The sequence below is a fragment of the Mauremys reevesii genome, linkage group 3 (assembly GCF_016161935.1).
Source record: "Mauremys reevesii isolate NIE-2019 linkage group 3, ASM1616193v1, whole genome shotgun sequence".
Lineage (NCBI taxonomy): Eukaryota > Metazoa > Chordata > Testudines > Geoemydidae > Mauremys > Mauremys reevesii.
The window spans coordinates 129,371,816-129,396,440 of record NC_052625.1 but is presented as its reverse complement, the minus strand read 5'-3'; the positions used below and the strand labels follow the sequence as shown (position 1 = coordinate 129,396,440).

Genomic DNA, 24,625 nt, shown 5'->3' with positions numbered 1-24,625 from the left:
CATACATACTACCCCAAAACACAAGCTGGCACGTGCGCGCACACACACACACAAATTAATTAAAGGTCCAAGATAAAAAAACAACAAACGAGATGCATGGATCTTTCAAATAACTTGTGACATGGAAGAATTTGCTGTCAAAACTACTTCACATAACCTAATGAGTATGACTGACTGACAGGTAAGAGACAGGCCAGTACTCTATCCCCCCAGTAATATGAGGGGGCCTGATTTTTCAGAAAGTGCAGAGCATCCACCCTTTGACACCTTAATAGAGGCCTGATTTCCAAATTGGGTAGTAGTCAGATTCAATAATTTTGAAAATCTTGGCTTAAAAGCTGTTAACGCACAATTTAGAACTAAAATGGATGCTTTGGAACAGTGACATAATAAAAGGACTTCCCTGAAGGGATAGGAAAGGAAAACTTTTAAAGATATTGAAACTGTGTGAAGAGAGCTTCTGGGAACAGGAGGAAGAAATTATTTGCATAGATAGTGCACAACAGGTATTGTTTGCTCAGATGGCAATAGGGTTTCACCTTAAGGATATACTTGTCCAGCTGCTCTCCTCCACCTGAGCATTAGAAGAGAGAGCAGGGATGGCTTCATGTTGCATAGTAATCTGCTGCTGGATCCCACTTGGGATCAAAACTAAAACATAAGGCATAACCCTGTTCTGCCAGCACATACCAACCTCTGACACATACCTGAAGGGTTTGTCTCTCTCTCACTTTTGTGCCAATTAAGTCTCAGTTAATGAACTGATACAGTCCTTTGGAAGTGCAAGGACAAAAGGTATTTTTGAAGAATTGTCTCTGATCACCTTAAAGTGAAGGAAGCTCAGCAGAATCACCCAAGCACTGTACCAGACCAATATAAAACACCTGTGCGTAAAAATTTTTCCATTCAAGTTTAACAGAAAATGGCTATTTTGTTGCAATGGAAGTTTCTGCAGGAAATATCAATTTTTCCAAGTTTTTAGGTTTTGGCAGTCAACACATTTGGATTTTTTTTTGTGGGGGTGGGTTTCAGCAACCAAAGAACAACATTTTGGGATGTTTTGAAGGTTTTCTTTTTCTTTATTACTACCAAAACATTTCATCTGACCAATTGCATTTTTTTCAGTTTTGGTTGCTGAAAATTGAAAAGGTTTTTAGATGAAAATTTGAAAATTTCCACAGAAAACGTTTGACTAAAACAAATTTAAGTTTTATCAAAATTTTTCACAGGAAAAAAATCATTCTCCCAGCCATTCTACTTTTTGGGGATCCCTTTTATAAGCTCTGCTTCTCTAATGACAATCAAGGTTTCCCTTTAAGAATGGTTACTAAAGGAGAAAAATTGCTACATGAACCATGGTCACATTGTGCGATAGGGCAGGAAGTGGGACAAGTAGAAGTTCTGTCCATGCAGCAGCAGGTCGAGTCTCAAAGGACCAGGAAGACACCTTCGGAAGAGAGCATATAGATCTGAATAAGGAAGATGTATGAAAAGAAGTGTGAGGAGGGAGTCTAGATCCTGGCAACCAGGTGAGGTAAAGCTAGAAAAAGCAAGTCCTTGGAGTATGATGGAACTTGGTTGATCTTTTTTAGTTACAGATTATTTGCATTTGGGTTGCTGATCTAGACATGGTAATCCAGGGACAGCTCTCTGTAGGGAGAAGGAACTAATTATATGCTTACTGACAGCTACTCAGAATAGGAGTTGTATAATCCCCGGACAAACAATTACTAACATTTTATTATTAGAATAATTTGTTTTAATAAGAAATTAAGAAGAATCTCACTGCTAATAGGTTTATTTGAATGGTCTTGTGGGACGAGAGAAACAAGATGAAGTTTATGAAAGCACTGTAGGGCAGATCTTGAAGTTCTCTCAGATTTGCTGTGGCTAGGTAATGAAAGCACACGGTACATCTTATGTGCCAAGATGGGAGAGATGGTAGACAGCTGATCCATAACTGAAATGTGTCTGTAGGACCCGTGTCCATGGACATGCAGTAGTACCCAACATGAAGAAAAGATTCCCAGGAATGGATGATAATCATGTAGGAGCATGGAGTTAGGGAACGGAGCAAAAACAGGGTTCAGATTTGCAGTAAAAGCACCCAAAACATACTTTTTTTTTTTAAAGCATCTTTGGAATACTGATGGGAAAAGTTTATACTTGCATTAGCAGCCAACTGAATAGTGGTAACAATGAAAACAACTGACTTGGAAAAAGAAAGTTATAGCATCCAAATAATACATAGTTTGTGTCAATGGCAATCCCAAAATTTCAGTGACTTACTCTTAAAGTCAGAGGTTTGAACTATCCTCAATTTTTCGCTTAGATTTCAAGATCTTCAGTGCAGTGATGTCTTCATGTGTTTGTACAGTTCTGAGCACTAGAGTGCCCTGATCCTGATTGGGGCCTCTGGGCACCCCTGTTACAAAAGTATTACACAATAGTAAAACAAGATTTGGCTGAATTTAAAAGAAATGCATTCAGAAATAAAATTGATATACAAACTCTCTTAACTTGAAGATAGAAAAATAGAACTGCTTCTGAACATTTTTCCTATGATGATAAAGTACTTTTTTATTCATAATAACACAAAATTATGACAAAATGCTCAGGGCTACATCTTACTCTTAATAGTAATCAAATGTAATCCTTTCAAATAGGAAGTATTTTTTTCTCATGAAAATATACTATTTGCATTTCCCTGCTAATACAGTTGCCAGATTCCCTGGATAACTGCAAGAACTTCTAAGCAGTAGATTCATTTTCCCCTTCAAATTTCAGAAAAGAATATATACATTTTAAACCTTTGCACAGATCCTTAGTTAAGTGTTTCATTTGTGTGAAATTGGTGAGACACCAGCATAAAATAAAATAAAATGGTTCTACATTAATTTCATCGCAGGCTTGCAGTCCTTTTTTCTGTTGGGAAAATTCTGACAGTCACACTAGAAACTATAGAGTCATTGAATACTATGCTGTTTCCTTTAGAATCACTGTAGGAGAGAGTTGTTTAATACTTACCAAAGGTGTTATATTAAAGTTATAATAAGCAGATACTTAGACTTTTGACATTCATCTCAACAGGATTTACTGAAGTAAAACCATGTATAGTGAATATGAAATCAGTGTGTGTATGATTACATATGTTCTGAATGTTTTCATTTAATATCTGGGAATCTCTCCAGATAGCCTACGTTTGAAAGCAGTGACTGTTTGTCCTTTTAAAATAACATTCTAAAAGGGAGATGACATTAGAGCAGTTGCAGCTAATCAAGATGCCCTCACTTGTGTATTCAGTCTGATTGGTTAATATTACTCCAGATCTTAGTAAGAGACCTTAGAAAAGTTAAATAAAAAAACTGACAGTTTATGAGTCTGTTCATAGCCAATCACGAGCCAGCATTTCTTTTTTAACAACATATACATTTCATTACTTGACCAATTGGATGAATTCACTTCCGAATGCACCTCAACAAGTTTCCTTTGCAAGCTGTCACTTTTTAGGTGTATTTTGCCTTTATATCAAACTGCCTTTCAAAAGGATGTCAGGTTATAAAAGGATTGTGGGCAATCCAACAAGACAATCAAATCAGAAGAATATATAAATATGTAAGCAGACTACAATAATTTGACCAGAAATTGAGAAAAAAGATCATTTCTGTTGAGCTGTCCACTTCTGATAATGTAATTTTTTTAAAAATAAAACCCCTCATATATTGATCAGTGTGTCATATAAATAGATTCATTTGGTTGCCTTATGAAGCCAAATGTACCAAATGAATATCAAAACTCATTGAAAATGTCAATATATCTTAAAATTGTATGTTGTGGTAGAAAATTCCATACATTCATATAATCTATTTACCAACCATCTACAAGTTTAAGATATGTTGAAGTCCTCAACGGGATCTGACATACTTTATTGTTGAAACAAATGTGACATTAAGATAAAGAAACTATAAAGAAAATCTGCATATAACATTCCTTACCTTTTGGGCTGCAGAATACATGCTAGCCATTTTCAACTCTAAATTAAAAGACTTTTACCATTTTCATGACATTTTATATAGCCCATAAAAATGCACGTGTAATAGTTCACAAAGAGGTGCTAGGTAGCATATAATTATAAAAAACCTTGCATTTCTGATATATTCAGTTTGCTAAAAATATGTACTAAAATGAAAGGTAGGATGCAGGCATGGTATAAGTTCATTATCTTTGGTAAAATGTTCTCACTTTATTTATAACCATATTTGCGCTGATATCCATTTTGTGCATGGTCTGCTATTACTTATGCCAACAGGAAACATTTAAGTGAATTTAAACAGTGTTAGATTATTCAGTACAATCATGACTCTCATCATACATTCTTTTAGGATGTTGCTAGAACATAGGGGAAAATGTGTGAGTTCTACTATCTACTCTGACTTACTACTGCTTTAACACTGTAAAATAACTTTGCTAATTCTTGCCATTAGAAAAAAATATTTTTTTTTAAAGGAAGGGGTCAACATGATTCTGAGACCAGTAAATTCTAAAAAACTGAAGTAAAAATATCAAGTATTTTGTAGTTTAATACAATGGCTAAAATAGAAATTTACACTGGGGCTTAACTTGAACGTGATACTATGATCCATCTAAATAAATAACAAAAGAGGACCACAGAGAACCTCAACAAATCTCAAGATGTTCAAGGGATGGTCAGTGTTAAATGATCACTGCCATGACTAACATCTAACGGAAGGCTCGATTCTCTCACACCATTGACATCAACGGACATCCTGCTTTACAGCAACGTAATTGAGAGGAAAATCAGGTTCTGATTTTAATGCAGCACTCTTCAAGGACAGATCAGAAACTGTGAAGTCACAATGGAGTTAGGATGTTCTTCATTATAACTAATCATATTAACAATGCAATCTTGATAATCTGAACCTAAGTTAACCATACAAGATTACATTTCCAGATAGATATTAATTACACTAAATCAATTTGGATAATCAAAGGAATTTTCAATATCCCTATGACATTCGGAGACTCCAGGTTGTGCTGTATTCACACAAACACACCATATCGCCACAGCTCATAGGGGGGAACCCTGCAGCATTCACTTCTACCACAGAATCAAATCTTTGTATTTACCATTTGCTTATTAAATATTTGATTTAATACTGGAAACTTTGGAATCATAATTCTGATGAAGAATAAGGACTTAAATGTTTTTCTACATTCCTTGTTTCAAGTACTTTTTCTAAAAAGAGAGAGACAGGCAATAGCAACACATTCTGCTGTTAAAGGGCTTGATTCTGTTTTGTAACCCTATTCACTGAAGCAGTTCCCAGTAGTCATATTGAAGACAATGAAATAACTTATATGAGTAAGGGTGAAGGATCAGGTCTACCATCTCAACGTAAAAACACATTGTGTCTAATCAAGTCTTAGTTCTTATAGAAATGGAAATAATACATTGGTAACAGTCAAAAAGGAAATTACATTTGACCCAGTATTGACCTCCTGTTATTTTCATTATCATCAAGAACAAAACAAAGGGATAGCTGTAATTACTATAGTAACCAAGTCTGATGTTTCAATCATTCTCAATGAACATGGCACTTTCAAAAACAAAATTTGCAAGTTAAAAAATAATTCAGATTCCAAATTATTTAACCTTGATGTTTAAAAGGGTTTAATGCAAAACTGCCCCGAAGAGCACAATGATTTTTTAAAAGGTTTTTTTAATTAAAAAAAGTGATAAAAATGGAAGATGCAAAAGTGGGGAGAAGACTAATACACTTAATATGTGTATTTGCACCAGCGAAACTCATGCTCTTAATGAGTCATTAGTGACTTCATCACTGATCATTTATGGTCTTTATCATGTACAAATGTAGTAAACCACTTCCCACTGTTGCAGTGCCCTTATATGTGCAACACACATATTAAAAAGTAACAATCTTAGCGCCCAATATTCCTAGGGGCTGATCGCCCTTAGATTCCATAGTAAGATCAGGCTCCCAGTCTAAAACAAAATATGCTCTTCCCAAATAATTTAGTGGTCAAAGTCTGAAGAATTTAGAGAGCCTGTCACTTTTTTGCTTTCTTGGCTTTTTTCAGTATATCACACTTTTTCCTGTTGGGACGCCGGCATCTTTCATCGATGCTTGGTATACATTCATAATGCCACACTTCTTCCATTTTCTCCACGGGGTAAACTGCTTCAACATAATGGCGGATCAATCTGAGTCTGGTGGGATCAAGTTGCTTCTTGTTACAAGCACCTGAATGGTTATATTGCAGTCTGAGATTCTCTGGGGTAAAGAGCTCTGGAAAGAGCCTTACTAGAAGCCTGGCAGCAAAGTTTCCCACAGAAAGGCTCTGCTGTACTATCTCTCTGACCTCTTTATCAGATAGCATGTACAGAGAAGGCACAGGGAAGTCTGGGGAAGGAACAACAAGTTCATCAAGTGGTATCTTGCAAAAATCTTTGCTGCTTCTTTCCGGCGGCAGTGGTGGCCCTTCAAACTCTTCTCTGAATCTTTCTGGGTTTATTGCATAGGTAAGAAATTCTCTCCTCTCAGGCCCCGGAACATGAACTTTCCGCTGCTGTTGGTATGTGCGCCTCTGTTCGGTATCCCTGCGTCGACATCTCTCATCAAGCTTCCCAACAAATTCCAATGTCCATACTCTATCGTTCTTTGCTCTTGGGTACAATATTTGCACATAGTGCCGAATTAATTTAATCCTGCTTGGATCAAGTTGTTTCTTGCCTAGTGATCCGCTACAGTTGTATTGCTTCCTTAGATTTTCATGAGTAAACAGTTCAGGGAATAAGTGAACAAGCAATCGAGATGCAAAGTTTCCTATGGACAGACTGCTTTCATATATATTTTTAATTTGTTCCTTGTTCAGCAGGTAATCCGGGATAGGAACATCAAAATCGGGAGGGGGAATGTCAAGTTTATCAAAGTCTATGGGCACAAGCCAAATCTTTTTTGACCTTCTTCCTGGCCTTTCATATTCAAAGCTGTCTTCCACTTTTATGATAGATACATCATCAGGCAAACTAGAAGAATCATAGCAGTCGTCTCTCATCTGTTCACACTCACTCCCATCCATATACATACTTTCAAGTTCATCATTTATTCGCTGTGCACACTGCTGCAACCACGCCTCCTCTTCCTGCACATCAGGAAAGTAAATTTCTGTGTATCTTCGAATTATCTGAAGTCGATGAGGATCCAGCTCTTGCTTCCCAGAATCTCCATAGCAGTTATATCTTTCAGCCAGGTTCCTGTGGTCGAAGAGCTCAGGAAACAATCTGTGTAACAAAAACACAGAAAATTCCCCAGGGGATGAAGCTTCATCTAAAAATTCATTGAGATCCTGAGCATCCAGAACATAATCTGAGGTGGTGGCATTATCCCTGTCCAGAGACAAAGCTTCCTCCTGCTCTTTATCCTCAATGAAATGAGAGGACTCTACCTGTTCAGACTCATAAAAACTGGATGACTGCACGCTTTGCTGACTATTTTCCATTTCTCTTTGCGCCCAAAACCTACTGAAAAAGTCATTAACTTGGGGCAAACACTCCACCTGCCACACAGCATTGTTCTTCACAGAAGGATAACAAACTTCCACATAGTTTCGGATAAGCTGCAGATGAAGCGATTCAAGCTTCTTTTTGTTAAGGAAGCCACATGTGCTGCAGCTCCTGTTGAACTCCTCATCGCTGAAGAGCTCTGGGAAAAGCTGAACTAGTAGCCGACAAGCCAAATCTCCACCTGATGTGCTCTGATCCATGATCTGTTTGAGTTCTGCAGCGGTTAGCTGGTACTCTGGGGGAGGCCTGAACTCTGCTACAGACTCTGTTGGGCTGACATGCTTTTTAATTCTGCTGACCTCAAGAGACAACAGGTCAACCTTACTGTGAAGCTGAGTCATATTAGAATTCAGGGTGTTGAGGGTGTAAAACATTTTCTGTATCAAAGAATATATGTTTGGATCAGAATCTGCCGTGGAAGCTGTAACAGCGATGGTAGCAGCAGAATCCCTTTTGCGTTGATCACTCAAATTCCGCAGATGGGAGGGGCTGCTTGGATTGACCTTTTCAAATAGATCATAAGAAGAAAATTGCTCTGCCCCTGGTGTGCTCTTCTTCTCTGTAATTTTGTGTGAGATGCCATACAGAGGTTTCTTATAGGATGGAATAGTCACGTCATTGAAGGGTTCTTCTTCACACAGCCATGTTATATTGGGATTCTTGTTCTTGTTAGGCTGCTCTACGTTTACCTGAGCGGGTGACCCAATATCTCGGTTCTTCATGTTTGAAATGAGGCCCTATGAATCAACAAACGTTGTATTAGTAAGACAGTTTGCTTTAAAATAATAGCTACAAATTTGTGTTCCACAGGTAGGCGTCATTAAATAAATATGCACTGCCTAATTTTCATCAATGAATCCAACTGTGCTATATAAATCAAGTTCATAAATGTATTGAAGGAAAACAATCACCAAACATGCTTTACAGGGAAAGTATTATTTTACTTCTTTGTTCATGACCTCTGTTATGGGATAACTATACAATTATAATACTTAGCATTTTTACCCAGAGAGCTTTAAATGCTTATCATTACCTCCCACTTTGTGTCTGAATTCATGTTTTCTGATTCCGAATCCTGTGATCTAGCCACAACCTCACTGCTCCCCCAACTGTATTTTAATGTTTCATTACTCTCCCTATTACCACCCAAGGAGGACATTGTGGTCCAACAGCCTTGACAGGTGTGTTAATTTTTTCTCCTTTGGCTCTGAAAAATGTATGCAAGTATTTACCCCCAGCGGTCCAATTCAGGGACAACTCTATGATACCAACACAACTTAACCCCCCCCAATATAATTAATGAAAAGGCCTTTTAAAAATGAAAGTACAATGATCTGTTTCTGAAAGGCAGAGACATTTATATTCATTGAATTCTTCAGGGTTCTAAACCAGCTAGTAGTGAACTCTTTAAGAATTCATGCTACAAATTATTTTTAAGCACTGCATTTCCTAACCATTCCTCATTGTTTGAGTTCTGAAGCAAATATTTTCATTAATTCACTGTAAATATTTAGCTCATCATTTATTTATTTACTTTTTTCAAGCACATGGATATTGTGAATAACTCTTAGAAAATTACGTAGGTGAACAACAACAAAAAATTACAATACACAGAACTCAAAAATGTGAGAACACACACACACATTTTTAATCTGACCATATTGAATTTTTCCCCAGCTTGCTAGACAGAATATTAATTAGACAAAAAATAAAGAACTTGCATTCAGATATTAAAAAGCAATGAAATACAGACTATGGGCCTGAGGTTAAGAGGTGATGAGCAACTGTAAGTCCCATCCTAGGATCAGGCCCTTATATGGTGGATCTTCTCTGAAAAACAACAGTGTAAAAAAAATGGCAGCACCTTCTTACTCAGCTAATCTGCTTCCTATGTGTATTCACACTCATATCTGCTTACCCTAGTGATAAAAATAAGTTTACACTACTTTTTAGTCCTATAAGCAATGCAGAGCCCAAACATATAGGGGAGATCAAGCTGGGTTCTATTCTACCTCATGCATCATCACCAGAATAAGCTAAATTCCAATTGCAGTGCCATATCTTGCCCATTTACACAAGTGTAACACCACTGAAGACCATGAGGTTGCACAGGTGATAAGTGAGGGTGATAATGGGTTCAATTTAGAATGCAGAATCCTATCAGCAATGATAAGGTTGAGAAGCTTGATTTTCAGATCCAAGTTGATTCTGCAAGGATCGCTATTAGAAACTTTCCTCTCCAGTTTTACTTGTAAACAAAGCACATTTGGGATGGACTAAATGAGACATGATAAACATGGAGCAACACCAAAACATCACTTTTCAGAGAAGTGCCCTTGTTAAGTGGGAAGATGCGGCCTAACTAAAGCACCTGCTATAAGATCCAGTAATACCAAGGCACAACAGACAGAATTAAGAACAGGGATCTCTGGCTTTCCAGATAAAAAAAAAAATCAGCATTATAAAGAGATTTGAACATATGGTGAAACTTGCTCTTATCTGGTAACCTCATGTCTTCAGAGACTGCCCCACACAATTTGGCTCCATCTTTGTTAGAAGGCTTGTTATGATAAGGAAATCATTTGTTAGTCCTTTTCAGGTTTCACCATAGGTTTTTTTGTGTTCCATGAAGCAATAAAACATGACAATCTGAGGGTAGTCCTGATTAATGCTCAGCTCAAGTGAAGAGGCAGGAACAAGGCAGTACCTGGGAAGTGTATTAATCAGCATGGAGTCATCATCTAAAGTGCCTTATTGCCCTTCTAAAATGAACACATAAAAGTTAACATTCTTGGGGTTGGATGGGACCCTTTGGAAGAAAATAAGTGCTTACACTGAGAATTATGGCAGATCTCTGTATGTTGTAAGGGCAGCAGAACTTCTGCCCTTTCACTAATGCAGCTCACAATGTTTGGATCTGGTTGTGGGAGGAATTTGTAGATCTGCATTTCAGAAACACACGGTCAATGTTCAGCTAACAGCTAGTGCCACATTTGCCTTCAGAACATTCTCCTTGCCTCCAGTAATAATCTTGGCACTATACAGATTATATTGCCAGCTGGGTATAGCATTATCTGAAGCACACAGAGTATTCAAACTTCAGACTAATCCATTGTGGAACATTCTTTTGTATTATCGATAAGGAGCCTGGACTTTAAGCACAGATGTGTGTATGTATTTCAGATAATGCTATACACAGTTAAAAAGATTATAAATTTACTGTACTACCAAAAAAAATTACAAGGCAGATTGTTCCATATGAGCTACAGGCACATAATACCATGCTACCTACACTGTCATAGGAAGCTACTGTATTACATACTGTTGCTGAGCTTTTATGAAATGTAAGTATTTTGCTATTGTGGAATAATCTTCCATATTACATTTTAGGACCACAGGCCCAGATTTTAAGAAGTATTTAGGCTTTGTTCCATTCAGCACTGCAAGTCTTAAGGTTCATGTTCAAAAGTGGCTCAGGCACTTATGAGCCTAAGTCCCACTGACTTACTCAAAGTATTTAACAACTTGAATTTTGGTCACCACCAGAACTGGAAAGTAGAGAGAAGTGCACAAATAAAAACATCAGTATTAAAAAAAAGTTTGCCTCTCAAAGGTTCTGTTAGAACCTCAGACTAAGATTGTGGTTGGTTATTTATTCTAAACATGCTCATTCATCACTAGAGTCAGTCGAGAATAAATTTTCACTATAGTTATTGGGTTAGGTTCTGGCCCCATTGTAAATCCAAGGCAACTACAGTAACTCCTCACTTAACGTTGTACTTATGTTCCTGAAAAATGCGAACATAAGTGAAACGATGTTCAGTGAATCCAATTTCCCCATAAGAATTAATGTAAATGGGGTGGGGGAGGTTAGGTTCCAGGACAGCTTCCCTAGTCTGCAAGCACCAGGGCTGGGGGCTCAACCCTCAGCCTGCCCACTCCACTCCTTCCCCCAGCCCCCTTCATTGACCTGCCTCCCCCCCCACCTCCTCCCCCTTTACTTCGCACTGTGTCCTGGCTCCTCCCTCCCTCCTCACCCTTCTATATGCCGCAAGGCAGCTGATTGCTGGGTTCTGGAGGCAGGAGAGGGAGGGGGGAGGCACGCCGAGTCCTCGCTCCTCCCCCTCTCTCCTGCCTCCAAAACCCCACAAGCCAGCTGATTGCCACCGGCAGGAGGCAGGGGAGGGAGGGGAGAGGTGCGCCATGTCCTCGCTCCTCCTCCCTCCCTCCTGCCCGGGGCAATCAGCTGGCTTGCGGCGTTCAGGAGGCAGGGGGAGCCAGCACGCTGAGTCCTCGCTGCTCCCCACTCCCTCCAAAACGCCGCAAACCAGCTGATTGCCGTGGGCAGGAGGCGGGGGGAGGAGGGGGAAGGCGCTGATCCGCGGGGTCTGCCGGTGGGTGGGAGGCGCTGGGGGGTGGGCATAGGGAGGCTGCCAGCTGTGGAGAAAGCAGGCAGCCAAACAACGTAAGAGTGGAGCATTGCACAACTTTAAATGAGCATGTTCCCTAATTGATCAGCACCGTAACAACGAAACAACGTTAAGTGGGATGACTTTAAGTGAGGAATTACTGTATCAACTTCAAATAACTTCTAGATTTAGAGTGGTTTCACTGAGATCAGAATCTGTCCCACTGTACATAATCTGGAAACACAACCGGACCACAACCCTGGTCCGGCAACTGGGTTAACCCATGGGGATCTGATTGCAGGACTTGGGCCTACATTTCTAATGAAAATACTAACAAGATCTTTACTCTAGGGACATGAGAGGGGGTCTCTGATCACAGTCAGACCCAGTTAATCCAAACCAGTTTGAGAATTCCATGTTTATAAGCATTATTAGAAACAAATAATTGCTATAGATAAAAACAATTAAACAGTAAAATGTATGCTGTAAAATGGGATCCTGCTCTCATCATTAAAAAATATCCATATAAGTAGTATGGGTAAACTAGGCAAAGATTATAGTCATTTCTGACTATAAACAAATTAATTGCTGGTGTGAGTCGATTTAAGAGTTGTGCTCTGCTTACACCAGCAGTAAATTTGGCCCATAAAATCTGAACAGTACATCATGCATAGCCACATGTAGAGAAATCACCTCTTGAGTAAAGCGTCTTTTCTTCACACTGGGTAAAACCTCTTGCTGGCTCCCTGAACCATCACAACCAAGTGAGGTCTGTTTCCGTTTGTTGGAATCCTGTAGGCAAGTAACTGAGCCATCCAGTGAGTGTTTCTCAGGAGATCTGGACGTCACGGAGCAGTCTAGTGCTTCATCTTCATTTTCTGTTTCTACTTTCACAAGATTATTTTTTATAATTTTAACTAGAAAAAGAGAAGGTTTAAAACAATCAAGCAATTCCTTCAGAAATTCATGATCCCCTTACAACAATGTGCTTTCTGTTTGTTCTTCTGAAACTGCCTTTTGAATAGTGTCATTATTATTTATCATTATATAATGGCAACACCTTGAAGCTTCATGCCACCAAGTCGGGGCACCATTGTGGTAGGAACTGTACAGACATATAGTAAATGACAGTTCCTGCCCCAAAGAGCTTACAGCCTAAAAAACAATACCTAGCAGGTGAGTAGGCAGGTAGTACAGTAGGCACGAGTTTGGGGGAGGGAGAAGGATGATGGGTAACAAAAATAATATAGGATGTTTTAGCAGCTAACTTTTCAGTCATTGTTATAATCGTTGCTTTATCAGAATGCATTCTTCATCTAAATCTACAAAGTCTTCATACAACTAGTATTTTTTATCTGACTAGAAAATAAACAAGATATAGCATTTTACCTTCATCATCATCACTGAATTCAGCTGAGTTCATCTTCTAGCCCACTTTAAAAAAAAAAAAAAAAGGACATCAGTAGTTTTCTAGAAACAGGGCATGGGTTGTATTTTCAGCCTTTTGTTAAAAGAGGTCAGAAACCTGCTATCTACTACTATTTGCTATCCCTGGACAATATTAACAGTCCTGGGGCAATTTCCTATCTGCTCCATTTTTACTCACATTATAACAGGCAGCCACTTTTCTTATGTGTTTCCTGGACACCTGCAGATCTGCCCAGCAGTGTAAATTGAACAGAAAACAACCTGAGACGGACAGAAAAGTAAGATGATTTAACATTGAAGATTTTTTCTACTGTGAAGAACATTAGTTCAGTTGTTTTAACTTTCTATATAAGTAGAAGTGTCTTGGCAGTGCGTACATAAAAGTTCTCTGAAGGTTTTTTTTTTGGCCACATTGTCTTAAGTGGCCACCTGTTATAAGAGCCAAAAAACTTTGGAGGCCCAAGGGTGTCCAACAAGTTTCACTGTAGGTCAATTTCCAGTGTTCACCACAGCTGAAAAATTCAACACAAACTATTTTATAATTAAGGGTTAGACTAGATGACCCTTGCTGTCCCTTCCCTGTGATTCTATAATATGCCAAAGCTGTCTGAATAAATTTTTATTAAAAAATGGCTATTTTGATGTGGATTGTGATATTGAAAAACCAGCAACCTATAGATTTACAGTAACAAATGTTTTTATAATTAACTAGTGGCCTCCAAAGATCATCAGAATGCATTTTTAAAGGAAAAACAAAACATTTTCTACATTTCTCAATTTCCCTAAACCTAAGATCACATGTCATTTGTTATAAACTCCAAATTCTGGGCATGTCTCAAAAAAGAAGTCTTCAAACTCCAGTAAGGACAGATGGAGCAAGCATCCTCACCCAGCTCTCACTAGCCATTTATAAGTACACATCCACCAACAGTGGCAACCAAAATTGGATACCTTTTAAATTAACCATACATAGTTCAGATTATCCAGATACACGTCTAGCCTCATAAGCTTGCCTGGCCGCCAAAAACAAAACAAAACAAATTCCTTATTTGAAATACACAAAAACTTCCATAACTACATGGCTTTTTCAAATTAGACTTCTTTCACCAAATCATTCCCTTCCTCTGGTCAAGCTCTGAATGGGTCAATACTGCCCAAGTCACCCATAACCAGAGATTTACTGGTTAAACACACCCACGCGGAAGCACACACGCACATATTTATGTCCCAGGAATATGCCTTATAAAACAAAAGAAATTTTGAAAGGCTATAAACAAAGAATTGTAATTGTAGTCTTATTATTTAATAGCTGTGTTCAAAATGATTTTAAAAGAATCTCAATTACTGTTAAAATGCTTTATGTTAAATACGAACATTTGAATACTGTGCATGCTTTGTTAGTGGCTGATAGCTATTAATAGTAAATATAATTAATACATTCAGTGTGAGATTTTGTACATGTGACTAACAGGCACAACACAGAACTCACAGCCCATGGGGAGGGAGGGTGGGCTAAAGAGCCTTTAAGTCACCTTTGCGCTCTCCCTATTCTGGACTATTCCAGGACCCCTCCTCTCCTCAGCATACTCCCTATATAAGGGCTTGTGGGGGGGTGTGTGTGCGGGGTCCTTGGAGGACAGTACTCTGCTTTGGCCCTTTTACTCAGCATAATTCTCCCCCCTGGTTTTGACTCTTAACTTGCCTACATAAAAGTTATGCCAGTTTAACTAAAATTAGGTTTTTTTACGTCACTTTAGTTAAACTGGTGCAAACGTCTGTGAGGAGACACTTAAATCGGTTTATAAATGGCTTATGCCAATTGTTAAGCCAATTTAAAAGTGTGCCACCCCAGGGGTTTGTGCTGGTTTAACTAAATCTATTTTAAAATGGATTTTCATTCAACCAGTGCAATTTATGAGTTTAGGCAAGGGCTGTACAATCCTTTCTGAAAAATCCTGAAAGGACAGCACTGTGGCCTGTGCTCTAGGAGAAAGTTAAATTGAACTGAACTTGCCTTGATATCCCATATCCGACATTAAACTTCCAGGCCAGTGACTATTACATTTCATTTCATTTTACTGTAGAAGGCACAACTTTGTGAAGACACGGCACAGTGCCAAAAATGTGGGAGTGACAAGAAAGAAGGTGACAGCTGAATGTAGTTGCTGAAAAGTTTGTGTTTTTTGAAAGGCCCAAGTAGGCAACCAAGCAGACATCCTTACAACAATCACATACTATATAGGAAGTCACAGATTTTCTAGGTTTTTCCTTGGGGCAGCACTGTCAGGGATCATGCTGACTGAGAGAAGTGGCAAACATAGAGCCAGAGATAGAAAAGAACAGACAAATAAATATATAGAAAGAAAAAAGAGAAAGATAACAAAACCAGTATACAGCCTCCTTCTGTAGGGGGATACACAAGGAATGATATTTTTCTTCTGTCACTGCTGTTCAAACAACAGGTAGAACACTTTGGGAGAGGTCTCTCCGACAGGAGACAAATGGGTTGGAAGCAAGAGGTATGTGAGGGTTTGAGAATGACAGTTGGAGTTGGGAATATGAAGAGAGGGTATGTAGTTGCAGAGCCTCTTTTTGAGAAGAATCCTGGACCAGAGCAAGCCAGAGGGAAAAGGGCTAGGGAAAAAAGACAGAAAACAACAGAATCAAGGAAAAAATGTTGCAACAAATAATCAAATTGAGAAATCCATCTGAGAAGGTAAGTGAGCTCCTGATTGTTGATTCTCATTGCACTGAGTGTATGGAGGGGTTGAAATGTTGCCTGATCTGTCTTGTTTCAATATAAAATTAAATCTCTCTCCCTCACCCTTTTGTCTCTAAAACAGTCACTAGTTCTAGAGAAGAATAAACAGATACAGGGCAGAAAACACTAGTACTGAAGTACTTATGTAATGTGGCCTGGGAATTTGGTTTTGTAGCCATGACTACCAGAGATGGGAACTCAGGGACATCCACCCTTAGCTACAGTATCTTGCTGGAAAAAGGATCAGAGCTGCAGCTTGTGTCTCGTCTCCCAGGAAACTGGGTTTGGGAGCATTATAGACCATAGCCATTTTGCATACCAAATACCCACAACAAGAAAACCATACTCTACACTAATGGCCAAATCCTGCTCCTACTGAGATCAACAGGAGTTTTGCAATAGACTTCAGTGGTATCAGGATTTAGCTGAAATTGCTTGTCAAATTTAATTTGTAGTTACCTAGCCATTTTGAGTTAAACAAAACAAACAAAAAAGCATCTTAAACCGGTAAACTTCAATTTTTAGGGTTATTGCTTGTTTAAACACATTTAAAACAATAACTTGATTCAGGCATTTTAAGTGTTTGGTCTTGGTTAAAACACATTTATTCCGGGGTTCATACGTTGCGTGCAAAGTTTCATTATGGAGAATTTTTATTTATAAATGTCTAAAAAAAGGCCGATAATAGAAATACTAACACAGTGTTACCCAAAGAATCCACTATTAAGATAAGGAATTTTTTTTCAGAAAGACAATCAATTCTTACAACTGTGATCTTGGGTTTGCATGCTGAGAATGAAGCAAGTATACTTACTCTTGATCCTTCCTCAAATTTGCACCCAAAAGTGCCCCTTATTAAAGGCATCTGCAATTTTGTTTCTGTTGGAGTCCCTAGCTCAAGTTATCCATCCAGAGAAACTCAAAGAGGTGCAATATTCAGATAGATTCAATGTTCAAGGAAGAAGAGGCAGAGCAGTCTCACCATTTGACAGTGGACTCCATACCCAGGATGTAAGCACTAAGTCATTGAAAAAGATTTCCTAATGCCTACACCAGAACCTTATGTTTGAAAACAGTATGCAACATTTACTTTAATGTAATTAATGTTTAACTCATAAACAACTAAACATTTTACTGACATAGTACATGCCCACACTTTTACGACTAACATAATGCCTCTTTTGGCACTATGTGTTCGTGAAGGTGGCATCATGTAAAGTATGTATACTGCTTTGCATTGTCCTGTGAGATGCCACTGTTTGTGTAGGAGTTTACATACGAAGAGACAAACGTTCCTTTTTCCTAAGCTTGCTATTTCAGTCTTCAAGACTAAGACATACTTCAAAATATTCAGATTTCTGAAAAGACTTAGCCACGCTAGTTAAAAAAAAGTTTCCATTCTTCTGATTGAGATAGTTTATAGTTGTCTAGATAGTTTCATCCATTTGTCTCGGGAAAAAAATGTCTTGCATCTTAAACACGGATATGAAATGAGTCAGTACTTTTCAAACTGGTCTGTGAAGCACTTGCCCACAGAAAATGGTCTGGTCACATGGCACTGGGTCTCCTTGCTTCCAGCTGCTAAACTGCATTTAAATAAGTTAAATATGCACTAAGTACCTTCCTAATGTTACTTTCCTGTGTGAAAACATGTCTCCTTGGTGTAATGCAGTTGATGCTATGGGGCTAAAATACATTCAGAATTTGCTTTGCTCGCCTGTAATATTAAAAGAGAACTATGCAATCAAGAATAGACGTGGTTCATGAGACAAGCTATTAAGAAAAATGTCAGAAATAAACATGTGTCTCAAACACTCAACAGTTTGGCATGATGTTTTCATAAAACATTACAGGGGAACAAGTTCTGAATGTATTTTAGCCCCACAGCATCACCTGCATTACAACCAAGGAGACATATTCACTGTTGTCAGTGAAATTTTATGAAAAAATAATCCTCTGGACAGAAAGTGCTTACATGCGTTCTTAGAATCATGGAACTTACAGATGTTATAGACCTAGCCTTGATGGCTTCTTCTATAGGTATGCTACATCACTACCTCCTCACTTCATCATGACACCTTTAATATGTAAGTCAGTATCTATTTACAGATGTATATATTCAGTTTATCCACCAGGATATACAACCCTGACCTGAATAATCATGTGATCATACTGCTGCTTGTCACTCCAGCCCTTATCCATTGTTTGCTATCCCCATGTGTAAGCACTTCAGAGCAGTGACCAGGTCCATCTGTACTGTAAAGTGCCTAACATATGTGAGAGTGTTGTAAAACTAGTAACAACAACCATCTGTAAAGTCACATAGAACATCTTCCTGCCAATACAAGATAAAGCCTGTTCACTGTCCCAAAATTCATTCTTTAAGAGTTCCGTAGTTTAAAAGGTGTGTGCCAGGCACATGCAGCGTGTAATTTTGTATTATATTGAAACATATAACAACCATTTATTCTGCCAATTAAAAACATTATCTGTATCTATACTAACAGGGCTGGCTCCAGGGTTTAGCAGCCACAAGCAGCAAAAAAATATAAAAAAGCTGCGATTGCAATCTGCAGCTCTACCGCCGTCGCTTCGGTCTTCGGCAGCTGGTCCTTCGCTCCGAGAGGGACCAAGGGACCTGCCGCCGAAGAGCAGGACATGCCGCCCCTCTCCGTTGGCCGCCCCAAGCACCTGCTTGCTGGGCTGGTGCCTGGAGCTGGCCCTGTATACTAAGATATATAAGACTTCATGTTTCTAGTTTTCTAGAAAAGGTTTGATACTGACAATTAAAATCCTTGCATCTGACTGTATTGTTTAGCTCGCAAATGCATGTTAAGTGCATACTTATTTTTCCTTCAGTGCAGATCATACCACAAACATTTGACTAATATCTGCAGCAGTTCATATTTCCTTCATTCCATATTAACTGTAAAAACATGATATAAAATCCCTGCTTTCATATATAACTTTCTTGTATGAATGATTTGTGCCTCTGGTGGCACATCACTTTATGCCTTTCAGTGAAGGTCACCATAAGTATTCTGTCTCTGATTTTAGATTCACTTGTGTCTGAAGAGGTTGAATCTCTATTTTTTTCAATCAAAGGGTGGGATGTACCAGTATATTTTAGTGATAATAAGGATTCTTGAAAATTATTTTTAAAAATTATCCACCTTGTTTTAAGCAGAGCGGAGAAAACATTCTCTTTTCAAAGGATCAGATAATGTACTGGGGCTTAATTAGTGGTTGGAGTAGCTGATGGCCTAAGGAGATGCCACTGCTTAAATTCCATAGATCTGATATACTAAAGAATTTTTGTTTCCCTCCTTTACCCCCACTATCCCTGTAGCAGTTTTATCAGAACACCACAAGAAGAGTGCTGTACTAGATATTTATTTTAGAGAACTGACACCTGGAACACCAGCAAACCAAAATTCTTGTGTAAATATTAATGTTCAGTGAGGGTTAATGTTTATATTGCAGCTGTATGAAAACTTTTGTGTATTCACAAGAACCCTGTATATTTAGTCTAAATCTGTTGCTTTTCTGCCAAGATTGTATGAATCAGAACATACCTTTAATATGCAAAACTTCTCTTTATTGGAAGATTAGTAATTCCCTTAAGATACTTTATCTTACCTTCTGTTTAAAGAGGTTGCTAGTTTACTCCTATCTTTTTGCAGGTATACATAGGAAGTAAAGTTACTGTTATGACTAACCTGCAGATAAATTTCACATATAAATTATTCATTAAAGTCCAAGTTCCTCAACTTCTGTAAATAGTTGCAAAGAGTCTTGTGGCACCTTATAGACTAACAGACATTTTGGAGCATGAGCTTTCGTGGGTGAATACCCACTTCGTCCGACGAAGTGGGTATTCACCCACAAAAGCTCATGCTCCAAAACGTCTGTTAGTCTATAAGGTGCCACAAGACTCTTTGCAACTATTTACAGATCCAGACTAACACGGCTACCCCTCTGATACTTGACTGTTAATAGTTGTGGCTCACTGGAAGTCAATAGAGTTATGAAATTTTACACTAGCAGAAGAGTTGGTCCTCATAAATGTTAAGTTCTTGTTCCACTGAAAACAGTCAGAGCTTATGCTGTTGATTTCAATGGACCCTTAATTTGGACATAAGCATTTTCATATTTAAATATTTCCTTAAATAAAAACCTACTATGAACAGATTTTTTCTGATTTTTGGAATTTTAATTACTATATATATTTTAATTTAAACATTCCTCTACTGTTGGAAACTCAAAACAAAGCAGCACTGCAACTGTCTGCATGACATCCAACATGAGAAATTGACTACAAAAGGTTATTGTCAGCATATTACACTTCTGGCTGAAATGTCTTCATCTGCTAGTGTTACAAGTAACACTTAAAATGATTATACCAGAAGGAAACAAAAAATATTAATTTTGTTTGCTTTGTACATTTGACAGCACTTTGTATATAGTCAGTTTCCCCTGAAGTTTGTGTTGGTCTTTCTGGAGGGGGGAAAAACATCCCCACTTAGGTAGGGAAATATGACTGAAATTACTTTAAATGGCAAGGGATTTCAAGGGATGATCTGGTACCTGAAACTACACGTAAGTTATTAAAAATGAATTAAAAGATTTTAAGTTGAAACACTTGTAACAAACCAGTACAGCTTTACTGCCAAAGCTGACCAAACTGCATGTAAGCAGACAGCATAAAACTACACTAAAACAGATGTTTACAGTTCTATCACTTTTAATAATCCAAGATGTTATTAATAATCTAATGTTGGATTTTTTTATTATTTTGAATGTCTAAAAGTGCTACTCAAAATTAAATGTCTTGGACAACATATTGCATAATACAAACCTATTCCAATGCTACAATATTAAGTACATGATAAAAGCTTTTAACACACAACCTCTTTTGTTTTTAAAATATTGGGAGACAAAATCAAAGTGTTACCCTCATGGACAAAAAGTGTACCAATACTTTATGCAGATTAAAAGCCTCGTTTGCTGTCCTGTGGAATACTGGCAGCCTCATGGCTCCACAGAAACTGGTCTCTATTAGTGGCATCTTGCCAATAGGACTTATAGGGCATGCTTTCAATTTGTTTTTATTTTTAGTTACATCTACAGATGCAGTTAAAAAAAAAAATCTGTCCTCTCAACCAGAGAAAATTTCCCCACAAGTTGCATTGCCATTGCCTCTTCCTAAAATGTTGTCAAATGACAACTTCATCTTCAAGCGCTCAATGCGCTAGACATATTTATTTCCAGCGACATGCTAACCACAATTTGGCTTTCCATTTAGGCAGTCTTTTTCCTGAGAAAAGCAGCAAGATTCTTTTAGACAAGTTGTCTCCAATTTTATTTTAGTCTCTGTCTTGAACCTCTGTATTCCTGCTTCCCTGAAAAAAGGAGCTGTGGTGTCTTCTTCAAACTATATTTAATTGTCCTCTCGTTTTTACCCACTGGACCTGCCAAAATGACCTGTTAATGACATGTGGTAAGCAGCTGGGCCAGTGCTCAACATAGTTTAATTAGACAAGAACAAATGATGTTCAGTACCACTGCAGGAACAGCATTTACAACGGCGTTAACCATCTCTGTTGGCACCAGTTGCATCCAAAAGTTTCCAGCATTGTATTGGACAGTTTATTCTACTTTAAAAAAAAAATCTTGGTTTTATATTTTTAAAACCAAGATATGTGTAATACATACAATACATTAAAAAAAATATAATTGCACATTGCAAAACAGGTATGTTAGCATATATTCACTCAGACAAATTCAGCGTCAACTGTCCAGCCTGAGCAGCTGGGCCAGGCACTAGGTAGATGTGTGTGGAGGAGTGGGAAAAAGATAGATCATCTGCCCCATCCTTATTTCTTCACCCCGAGGGGGGAAGAAGAGGGTTATTTATGTAGTAGCAGATCCTCTAGCCACATTTCCACCATATTACAGACCTGGAGCAAGATCCTCAGCTGATGTAAATCAACATAGCACTGTTGGCTTCAATGGAGCGACACCAATTTACACCAGCTCAGGGACTGCCCCTGGATCTCTGCTTCTTCCTGGGGATGAGGTTTCCATTCTATTGCTAAAGAGTTCTAAGTGGTCATTGAGAAGATGACTAGATTTGCATCTGATCCCCAATCCTCAAAAATGATCTGCAGATATAAAGCGGATATCCACAGATTTGTAGGGGGTCTAATCATGAAAATGTATTCATAGTATTTATTGGCAATGATACAGAACCAGAATAAATCAATATACAACTGGAGGCGTTAAAACCTAGTAGCATTCATAATTGTCAGCATGTTAGCACTAATTTAGTCAGCGCAAAACAGCTCAAAGAAACAAAATATTATTGTTATGGATTCTACATTTACTATTATCATTCTGATAATAATGTGGTAGGTCCTATCCACACACAGACCTTGACATGAACAGTTTACAATTTAAAACAGTACACGTACAGAGGAAGATGGAGAGGGATTAAATAAAATATTTTAAGTGTTTTACATAATTTGACCTTTTAAAATAATTATCAGCAATCCCCAACTACTGCTTTATCCCATTAAATGTAGCTGGTTAACTTATTGCAGGCACTACCTAAAAATGGGTCCTGAGAACACATTTGAAGGAGAGGGTAGATAAACTAGGGGACCTGGTCCACATTTAATATCTATATTAATATAGCAGCCAGGCTCAGCGGTGTGAAAAACCCACACCCTAACCCTGGTGCAGAGACAGCATGATCAATGGAAGAATTCTTCTGTGGCCCCATCAACCACCGCCCTGGGATGGGGGCTCCTATAACCGCAGATAAACCCTTCCATCGCTGTAGCCTACGTCTACACTAGGGGGTTATGCCGGCACATCCCGGCAGTGCGTACAGGGGGCAGGGCCTCCTCTACAAAGGGGATGAAGCTTAACTCCATCTGCTGGTCCCGCACAGGCAGCTGCACGGGGGCACCCCCCAGGTAGGTGGGCAGCGGTGGGACTCATGCTGCCTTGAAGCTGGGCAGGAGGCGGGAATCGGGGCCCCTCAGCGCGGACAGGGAGGGCGCAGGACAAAGCACAGAGCCCGAGCAGAGCCGGGCTGCCAGAGGCCGCAAGGCTGGAGCGAGTTGGCTCAGCGGCAGCGGGAGACGCCGGCACGGCTCGTGGCAGGGACGAGGCCGGGCACCCCGGAAGGCGGGGACAGCCTGTGGCGGCGGGGGAGACGGCGAGCCAGGCCCGGCTGCGGGGACCGGGGGGGGACGGGGGGGAAGGGCGGGGTGAGCGCAGGCAGGAGGGCGGGGCGGGGCGGTACCTGCAGGGGCAGCCCCGGGTCTCCGGCCTGGGGAACCGGCTCCCTGCACGCGCCCATGGCTGGGGCTGGGGGTGGGGGTGGCTGCCCGCGCGGGGACTCCGGTTCCTCGGGGCTTCACCTCCCGCCACGTGCGCGCCGCCCCGCAGGGCGGGCTGTAGGGAAACCCCGCCCCGGGGCGGAGGCAGCGGCAGCCCCGTTCGTTCCCCCTGCGCACGCGGCGGTGAAAACCCACGACGAGCCCGGCGCGCGCGGCAGTGGCGGCTTCCGGTGCGACCGCTGCCCGGGCGGATCTATATGTCCGGGGAAGGTGGGGTGACGGCGTGACCGTTCCACTCTCCCCCCCCCCCGCCTTCCGCGCGCGCGCTCCGGAGATGGAGTCGCCCAGGCCGTCGCCGCCGCGCGCGCGCGCCCTGAGCGTTGCCACGAGCCATCGCGCTGTAGCCATGTCCCGAGCGCAGCCAACAAAGGGCCCCGGGGGGCGGGGAGAAGAGGCCGGGACCCGAGCGGGACCGGGGGGGGGGGCTGGGGCCTGCTGCCCCCTCTCCGGGGCCGCCCGCGGTGCTCTGCGGCGGCAGCAGGGAGCGGGCCGGGCCCGGGCACACTCACCTGGGGTCGCGGCGGGGCCGGGAGCGGCGGCGGCGCTGGTGCCCGGGTTCCCCCCGCTCTTTGTGTGCGAGGGTCCGCGCGCTGCGCTCTCGCGTGACGTGACGGGACCGTGTGTCATTTCCGCACAAGGACACAGAGCCGCGGCCAGCGCCACCCGCTCCCACTGGGGACCCCGCGCCCCGCCCGCACGCGGGATCCTGCCGCCGGGGGGGGGCACCGCCCGTGGAAATACCCGCCCCCGCGCGACGGCCGCCCCGTCCCCGCTGCCTGTCGGCGAGGGGAGCCGCCGATCCCTCCGGCCCCTGTGCGGCCGGGCAGGCTCGGGGCAGGGGCCAAGCCGCTTCCCCCCGTCAGGAGCAAAGAGCAGCGACACCTTTCGCGGCGGGTGGGGATCCAGCGCCCGGAGCGGGGCTGGCAGCCTGCCCCGCCGGCCTCAGGGACAAAACCCGGCCCCTGGTGTGAAACGAGCCCCGAGTACCGTGGGTGGGAGCCCGGGCGGGCCG

The 24,625-nt window shown here is 40.7% G+C and overlaps 1 protein-coding gene across 5 annotated transcripts; it reads right to left on the bottom strand.

The window, feature by feature from the left end:
• Positions 1-2,431: 2,431 nt before the first annotated feature.
• Positions 2,432-24,187, bottom strand: BEND3 (BEN domain containing 3). 5 transcript variants are annotated; one of them, XM_039528873.1, is made up of 5 exons: positions 24,123-24,187; positions 13,622-13,704; positions 13,405-13,449; positions 12,709-12,932; positions 2,432-8,343 (listed from the first exon to the last, which is right to left on the bottom strand). In XM_039528873.1, the coding sequence occupies exons 3-5, from the start codon at positions 13,436-13,438 to the stop codon at positions 6,091-6,093; spliced, it is 2,511 nt and encodes an 836-aa protein (XP_039384807.1). In that variant the 5' UTR covers positions 13,439-13,449; positions 13,622-13,704; positions 24,123-24,187; the 3' UTR covers positions 2,432-6,090. The 5 variants fall into 5 exon arrangements, with proteins under 5 accessions (XP_039384807.1, XP_039384810.1, XP_039384808.1 ...); XM_039528876.1 differs by having other exon boundaries at positions 12,709-12,899; XM_039528874.1 differs by lacking the exon at positions 24,123-24,187 and adding an exon at positions 23,517-23,533.
• Between the last annotated feature and the right edge of the window lie 438 nt (positions 24,188-24,625).